Here is a 9,116-nt window from a genome sequence, read left to right on the forward strand (position 1 = left end):
CTATTGTATATCTCTGTCCTTAAAATGCCCAAATAATTTTTAAAGAACTTTTTTTCTACTTTTTAACTCATAAATATACAAGTTATGACAAATTTTACAACTGAATTAATTGAAACTTAAATTATTCTGTTTTCTAATGTACAATACTTTTATTTCATCCATAACATTCTTTGTTAGTATTGCAAATATTTTAACGTTTATTTAATGATATTATAATTATGAGTACGATATTAACAGCTTTCTGATATGTTTTAATCAATGTTTTTTTATTTTGTTTATAATTTATAATTTAGAAATATATAATTTTAAAATATTACCTCACAAAATTATAATTATAGACTAAGAGAAATAAAACACACTTGTAATAAATGTATCACTTTAAAAATGCAAATACTTCTAGAGAATGGAATTAACAATTAAAAAAATGAGTTAAATTTTAGATAAATTTTCATTTATTATAATAATTTATATTCATTAAATACGCAATACAGCTAGCTTCAGCGTACAATTGGTTTTATTTTATTTTTTTCATCATAGTCTTATTATGTAATAAATGATTCATAAATATTATTTCTTAGTAGTAATTATTATAGTAATTACTTAATAATAATTATTATAGTAATAACGCATTTATTGCAAAGGAATATGCATAAAATACGCAAGATGGAAAATGTACGTACATTTATATTGGATCTCTATTGTCAATATATAATATAAAAAATTAAATAACATATTTATTACATTAGGAACGGGATGATACATTTTATCCGTTATTATTTCCGATAAATATCATGTATATTACAAAGAAGACTACTATTGTAAAGCTGAACTGGCACCACGAGCAGCTTCAGGGCTCCTCAAGCTGATAAGTTCTATAAAATCTTGAGAATAATAAAGAAGAGCCGTTTGTTCTTCGCATCGGGAATAAGTATTAAGGTACATATAGTGTCGCGCGTTTTTCAGCTGTGATCAATAAAGATGGTATAATCTATGACTGGTCTGTGACTGTAGATAGATTTGACGACCCAAGGGAAAAAAGATGGTCGGGTAAAGATTCTTGGGAATGAATACGATGAAGGGCTTAGGAATGGGGAATGGTGGTACTCTGGGAAGAATTCTGGATACTTATGCCACCAGACGGACGTCATCTCCTGAAAATGCGAATCGTCGAACTCCTCGTGATGCCACGATCTTCATTTGGCGAATAGTGGCGCTGGCGCGGACGTCTCGTAACCGCGATTGTGGTCAAGGCGGAGACTCGCACTGTTACACTTAGTACCGCGAATCAGCTCGTCTACGTAACCGGCCTGTATCCGGAAATTCGTCTCGTTCGAGTTTATAGTTGCGGTCATGAATTTTTGGAACGACGATGTGAGAATCCACAGCTCTTGACGACCGTTTTTTGCGAGGATGACCTGCAATGAGGAGGTATTGATTATACTAATTTAAGTTTGGGGGGGAGGAGGGGGAATAAAGTGCGAAAAGATGGTAAAAAAGAATAATTTCTCAATACTTTTAAACAAGAATAAAATTCAACACAACTAAATGCACTACCAAAGTTGCAGTAGAATTATGAATAATCGAATATATTATATAATTTGTATTATCTCTAAAAGCGCGAATGTAATTGTAATGTAGTAGGTATATTTTATTACAAAGTTTTTAATATTATTACTTTTATCTTTGCACTGAATATCGTGGATATTTTATTTTATTATTATTTTAATAACTTATTAAAAGATTATAATACATATTTAATAACTGTAGAAATATATATCATAAAAGAGAATATATTTAATTAAAGAATTTTGTTGGAATAAGCTGTACGTCATCGTACCTTCATTCCAGACGGAAATTGCAGCGTATCGGAACTAACAATGACTTCATTATTGGTACCACCATATTCAGGATGAGTGATACTGTTCCAACATCCTAATGCGAGATCTGACAGAAGACCGAAGAAGAGAATTCCATTTTGATCCATGGCTTGAGCGGCCGACTGTGATGGCCTTTCCTCAGCAAATGGACGGAACGACCTTGCTGCAGCGTCGGAGTGTTCTTGAAAGAGGCTATAATTCCTAGATAATAATGAAATGTCCGATAATAAAATGACATTTATCAGAGTACTTTTTGATAAAAAAGACAGGAATTAATACATTACATAACAAAAAAGAATTTATGTAGAAACATTTATTATTCTCGTTATTTATTATCTTTATTGTTGCTTATTAATTAGCTGTAAACATCTATGATTTAAATATAAAGTTAAATTTATAAAAAAAATTAATTAAAAATTTTATTTAAAAACAAAGCACCTTATTAAAATATAATCATTAAATTTTATGCTTATTTTTTCCATAAATATATATAATATATACAATATATTATATTTAATAAAACGAATCTCATATAATATAATACATATAATATAAATCTCATATAATGTAACACATACATAAAATGTATGTGTTATCTCAGATATTTCACGTATTTAAAATAGAAATCACAGTAACGCATAATTTGTTATAGCTCTTTTGTAACTAAATAAATGTTTATTCATCTTTTCTTACCTGATAGTAGAAGTGGGTACCCAACTTTCGACTCTGCTAGCCAAAGAGTGGAAGTATAAAATCCTATCGCCATCTTGCTTCATGGGACTTAAAGCAAGTCCCAAAATGCCATCCATGAGATCAAATGTATCTCCCTTGATGTGGAACGTTCCATGAGTTGGATAGGGATAAAACAAATTGTTGGTGATTCTCCAGGAACGAGCGTTGCGATGATCATAGACGAGCAATCCGTATGCAGTTACGTCGGCGATGTAGACGAATGTGTTTTGACAGTTGTCGTCACTATTGCGAATATCGACTGCGAGAGTCACAAACAAGGAATTATCCATGAATTGTTCTTTTGGAAACTTGTATTGACTCAGGACTTTATTTGTTCGCAATGAAAACGATAATAATTGAGGACGACAGATCTGTCGCTCTTCGAGTTTACCCGTGTCAATGACCCACAACCTGTCGCATGAGTCCACCTGTGATCATATCTTTGTCTGTAGTCAATATTTTATTAAATTATGTTTTTTAATAAAAATGCACAATCATTGATCCGTATAAAAATTATTTTATCAGAGAGAAATTTTCACGCTGCAAAGTAATAATTAGAACTTTAGTATATTATTTAAAATCAGAATAATATAATAATTATTAAATTTTAAAATTAAACAGCTGTTATGTATAATTGTTACGATATTTTTAATTAAAAAAAATAAAATTGATTCTTTTTCATAATAAATAAGGTAAATGTATCAGTTAACAATTAGTAGACATGATTCAATTCAAAGTTCAGTTGGACAAATTCTGTTGGACAAAGTGATAAAATTTTAAATGTTAAATTTTTAATGATATGTATATCTCTCTAAATAAATTTGTTGTTTATAAAAATTTAATAATGAATTTATTAGAAGTGCATAATATCATTAAAAACTTAATATTTCAAATATTTCATCATTTGTCCAACAATTAGTTAGATTCATGTTTACTAATTGGTATAACTACTTTAATCAGTTATCTAATTATTCAGATGTGTATCTTGCATTTTAATTAAATTTAATTCTTTCAATTTTCTAATTTTCTTGAATTAATTTGTATAATTAACTTTTTTTTAAACATAAATTAGTAATTCTTAATTTATCACATGTTTTTAATGTAATAATTATAAGTCAACATATTAATTTAATTTACTTTTTAAATTTCCTTAAGTGCTCTCAATATAAATTTTTGTTGAAATTTACAACAGTTCTAGTTATTTACTTTGGAAAATAAAACAAGATTTTCCGGTTCTCTATTATAAATTCTTAAAAATATGTTCATGATTAGCATAAAAATGTATATTATTATAAATTAAGCAAACGAGAAACATGATGATAACATAAAAGATCATTTATATGCACATTGTACTTCTTTTTCGTAGAAAACGTTTTAAATAAACGTATATATTATGTGTGACGCGTACAGGATGTTTCATATCACAAAATAATTTTTATGCGAATTATTGTAATATTCAAATAAAAATACTTTCTCACCAAAAAGTCGTAAAATCTGTTACAAGATTATCTCTATAAAATAATAAATAACAATAAGATTCAAATTAATGAGAATCAGTGTGAAAATTGATAGATGAAATTTAAGATTTCGGAATAAAGCTGCACATCATCTATCAATTTGAAGTATTTTACATGAATTAATACTTATGCACCTATTTCCGTACTAACTCTCATTAGCTTTAATCTTTCTCTCTAATTGTTATTTATTATTTTAAAATTTGAGAGTTCAATTTAAACTATATTTTTTGTTATTATCTCTATACTTATATTCAAATTTTTTCGAAATTGTTTCTTGAAAAATATATTATTATATTATTTTAATAGAAGAGATTTATATTTCATACTTTTTATTTGTGAAATATTATAACAAATATTTTATTTCAATGATATTTTTTTGTTAAATAGAACCAGCTCTGATATAATTATATAATGAGTATCTATGTTATTCAAACTCATGTATATTTTAGCCTTAAACGACCAGGAATGTCAGTAAAAGATTTTGTTTTACATCGTGTGCATTAAATACATAATAACATAATGATAAGGTAGATTTGTCGCACTGGTGGGCACTATAATCTCATCATAAAGAAGATAGCATGCTTCCTGCATTGTAATCAGCAATTACGATATCACGTAAATTACGATAATTTATATTGTCCTTTATAAGAATTGCCGTGTGTGCGCCACACATTCGATTTGTTATTTGAGTTTCTCGAATAATAATGAAGGCGTTAATTCCGTATTTCCATAACGTCACGCAACGTATATTTATTTCTAAATGAGCGAGGTGCGATTTCCGATAATATGGCGGAAAGAAAAGGAAAAATATTTCTAACTTTAAGATTTTTTACATCCGGTTGCGTCAGTGATCATAAATAAAGTAAAGGTTGATGTAATTTGATAAATTACTTTTTATAGTAATTTTATAAATTAATTTTTTTCAGATTACAGTTGTACCCAACTATCCATATCGCGAAAATTATTTATAAACAAAATTTATTTAGTAGAAAATAGTATAGTTAAGTTACTATAATAATAATATAATGATGATAATTTCAATCTTGTTAAAAACTGTCGCATGGTTAATCAATGCAAAGTTATTACGATATGTTTTTAAGTTGCATTAACAACAGGTTAATTATTGATCCAATTTACAAGTAAAGTTTTCATGTTACCTGCACTCTAAACACACTGGTAATTGCATCACAATGTCCCAATCTATTCCATTCCCAGCTTGGATAAGGTGCAATTATTGGATTTCCCTCAGGAGAAACATTATTCGTTACGTAACCGAGGGTGACCGGAACCCCATTTTGAAATCTTGGTATCGTGATGAAGACTATGGATCCATGTTTAGCTATATATTCATTAAACTAATTATTAACTATTAAGGAAGACGATTAAACTCGCTAAATTGTTAGATTATTCATAATGTAATAAAGTAAGCGTGAACTGAAAAGATTTTAATTGCCATCCAATTTAGTTTTATTACAGAATTATTCATATAATATCTGTATTTGAGACTAAACTATTAATTTTCTATTCGTAATACACACACACACACACACACACACACACACACATATACATTAATTTTATTAAAATAATTTTCTATATTCTTTGAGAAACATTTTTTTTTTAGAATAATAGTTACTTACATTTTTTTAGAATAATAATATTAAAAGATTACACAACAATTTTACAAGTTATATAGAATTTGTATTTATGCAAATATAATTCTTTTACTTTCTGACGGATTAATTACTTGTCAAGGTGATTCAATGGCAAATTATGTGTAATGGCAAGTAATGTTTAACAATATGAAAATTATAATTCTTGTATGTGATAGTTAAAATGAAGCAAAAATTATATAAAATGTTCGTTGTTTAAGAAGTTTTATTGCTTAAAACGCACAAATTACGAAGCAACGTTAAATATATTTTAGTACAAATTATTAGATCATAATCGATCAATTATGTGATAGCGATTAAATCTTTATTTTAAGCTATGATTATTTAAATATAATTCTCCAATTAACAATTGATTCGATTTCATCATCAAATGAGATAACGATTATCGAGCAACAAGAGCTTTAAAATCTCTTACAATTATATAATAGCTTATAATTATTTTCAAATTTTATTAAAGAATAACAAAAATTAAATTAATGATGGAGTATAAAATCGAGTAAAAGGTGTGTTTAACAGTATTGTGATATGAAACAATTGCTATTTAGAATATAAAGATTATTTGTGAAACCTTTGTGGTAGAAATCCACGTCGATCGGTACTGGTGTTCCAGGAATAAAACGGCCCTCTCGTATAGCATTTTCTCTTGCATGCTCATTTGGGAAAGCAAATTCTAAAGCTTTCCAGGAATATATATTCTTTAATTTCTCAATACTGACACATCCTTTTAAAAGCAAAAACGGTATAATGAAACGGTGCAATAACTGGATCAAACCTCGGATCGGTACAAGCTTCATTGTAAACCTGTAAACAAAGTAAATCAATTATTAAAAAAAAATATCAAGAAGAGTAACGTTTCATTTTTTTTATGAAATTTTTTTATTTTTTCCTAAAAATATCTTTATTAATATTTACGTACATTTTGATATAATCTGGTATAATATTTTTAAGTGTTTTATTTTGATATAATCTGGTATAGTGTTTTTAAACATATATATTTTTAAATTTTTTCTTGCAAGAAAAATCTTCATAAAATATTATGAACGTATATTAATTTTAAAAAGTTGATGTATTTCACATATAAGACATATATGTCGTTACAGATTTAAAACAAGAAATAATCGAGAATTAATAAATGTCAAACGTCGAATGTGTTTTATATGTATGTATTCTAAGTATATGCGATTGATTTTATAAATTAGTTAAGTTATTGCACTTTCTAACCTTATAGACTTTCACTGCAGAAATTGCATAATAAAATTTGACAAAGAAAATAGAGATAATCAAATTTCATTAAAATAGAAAATAAGCTGCTATGTTTCATTGAACTTACCCAGGCAGAATAACAAGTCATAATATCAAAATGATGTCAAAATGTCTCCGAAATGATTATTAAAAATCATTTTCGATTCATTTTGACGATATCATGATTTGTTGTTTTGTTTGGATATCTTTTACAAGCATTTGCAAAAAATATATTTTATATTTTCATTCCAATTTTATCACATTAATGTTTTTATACATTACTAAAAAGATATACGAAAACTGATAACATAACAATTTGTAAAAAGGTGATTAAAAAGTTACTAATAATATTATAAGTATACTCAACGCACGCACGCACGCACGCACGCACAAAACAAAATATTATCGTAATATTAAAATAATGTTAAAATGAAAAGCTTGATGAAAAGTCTTTCGATCGCTTCCAATACATTTTAACATCATTTTGACGTTATCATGACTTATTGTTCTGCTTGGGACTAACTATTTTAATTCTAAAATAAAGCCATTCAGAAAAAATAATTCTATTAACAAAAATTTATTATTTTAAAATTAATTTAAAAAAATAGACCATTTCATACACACATAAACAATATAATAATCGAATCATTAAATTTCAAATCTTAATAAAATTATGTTATTAATTAATTCTTAAATATAGTTATTAATAACCATAAAAAGTATTGTTGACATTGTTGTTTTTATGTAATTCTATTTATTGTAAGGGATATATATACGTATATATAATGTTAATCTTATAAATTCTGCCACAGATTTTGAACATTTTATAACTTAAATAAAGAGAATACAGATTAATTTTCTTGATTACCGTTGATAGACGGGAATATTTATTAAAAAGATAATTTACGAGAAAGTAACGCTTTCTTGTATCAAATCTTTACAAATACCTATATATTTACATAATCTTTCTTACTTCTTTGATGTTATACAGTTTTATCTTCAGCGACGAATTTAATGAGCTTTTAACGTTTCTTCTAATCCTGGCACTCAATGATAACACGACATAGTTTTACACGTGTTTCTTCATTTTCAAATTCGACAAAGTACTGACTGGCAACGATCGCGTTCTTGCCCGTTCTTTCGTAAATAAGAGTATCGTTAAAGAGATAGCCGATCTTTTTTCCTTCTTTCCTCAGCACTTTCACTGTCACGGATAAAGAAGTCCGGAGGCGGTTGTTATACTCGCTAGCGTTAACTATTAATATTGAACGAAATGCTTTTTTTTATTTTTCCCCTTTTCCGATCAATACTCCAATTTTATGATCATCGATAAGATACCTTTTTTTAATCTTCTCGTAGTTTTATTCTTTTTTAAAATATTCTTAATATTTGTTGTATATTACAGAAAACTCGATTGTATTGAACGCGACATTCTCCAATTCACGACACTCTCTTATTCGTTTCACGCGAATAATGAATTATTCAAGGTATCTTAATGTGAATGATAATTCGAGAGATGTCCTAGTCTCGCTCCGGACTACGAGACGATCGAGGGACGACTGCGAGATTTCTTAAAGCGGCGCGTAACTTTTCACGCGTTCGCGTCCGAACATCTCCGCTCCACCGGAACAGAAACGTCAAAGGGAGGTGGTTGCCATTTGTCACATCGAAGATAAGATTCCCGTTTGAGGTCACGGTACGTAAGTAAAGTATGTATAAATATTTTTTCTTCTGCATAAATAACGCAAGCGTTATTCTCGCGAGCGAGAAATCAACAAACCTGTAATGACGAAAGCAGAACTTATATCTTTGAAGAGAAAGAAAAAACAGAGTGATCCTGTTGCAAATATTTTTTTCACATCACGCTACAGTATATTATTATTTGCTAATTGCAGTCGCTTGAAATGATTATTAACTATGATTTGCAATTTAAAAACAACTTTTCTCTGTGCAAATGCAAAAGCATTCATTTTAATTCTGATTTTGTCGTAATTTTAAATTTAGCACAAATGATTTATGAAATATAAAAATTATCACTATAGATGTTACATTTTTATTTAAAAAATTAAATAAAT

At 27.6% G+C, this 9,116-nt stretch overlaps 1 protein-coding gene across 1 annotated transcript; it reads right to left on the bottom strand.

Moving 5' to 3' along the window:
• Nucleotides 1-434: 434 nt before the first annotated feature.
• Nucleotides 435-8,585, bottom strand: LOC108693461 (protein yellow-like). The gene is made up of 6 exons (XM_018202423.1): nucleotides 8,015-8,585; nucleotides 6,368-6,600; nucleotides 5,284-5,465; nucleotides 2,571-3,037; nucleotides 1,838-2,078; nucleotides 435-1,415 (listed from the first exon to the last, which is right to left on the bottom strand). The coding sequence occupies exons 2-6, from the start codon at nucleotides 6,591-6,593 to the stop codon at nucleotides 1,194-1,196; spliced, it is 1,338 nt and encodes a 445-aa protein (XP_018057912.1). The 5' UTR covers nucleotides 6,594-6,600; nucleotides 8,015-8,585; the 3' UTR covers nucleotides 435-1,193.
• Nucleotides 8,586-9,116: the final 531 nt, after the last annotated feature.

Source organism: Atta colombica, unplaced genomic scaffold (assembly GCF_001594045.1).
Source record: "Atta colombica isolate Treedump-2 unplaced genomic scaffold, Acol1.0 scaffold9, whole genome shotgun sequence".
NCBI lineage: Eukaryota > Metazoa > Arthropoda > Insecta > Hymenoptera > Formicidae > Atta > Atta colombica.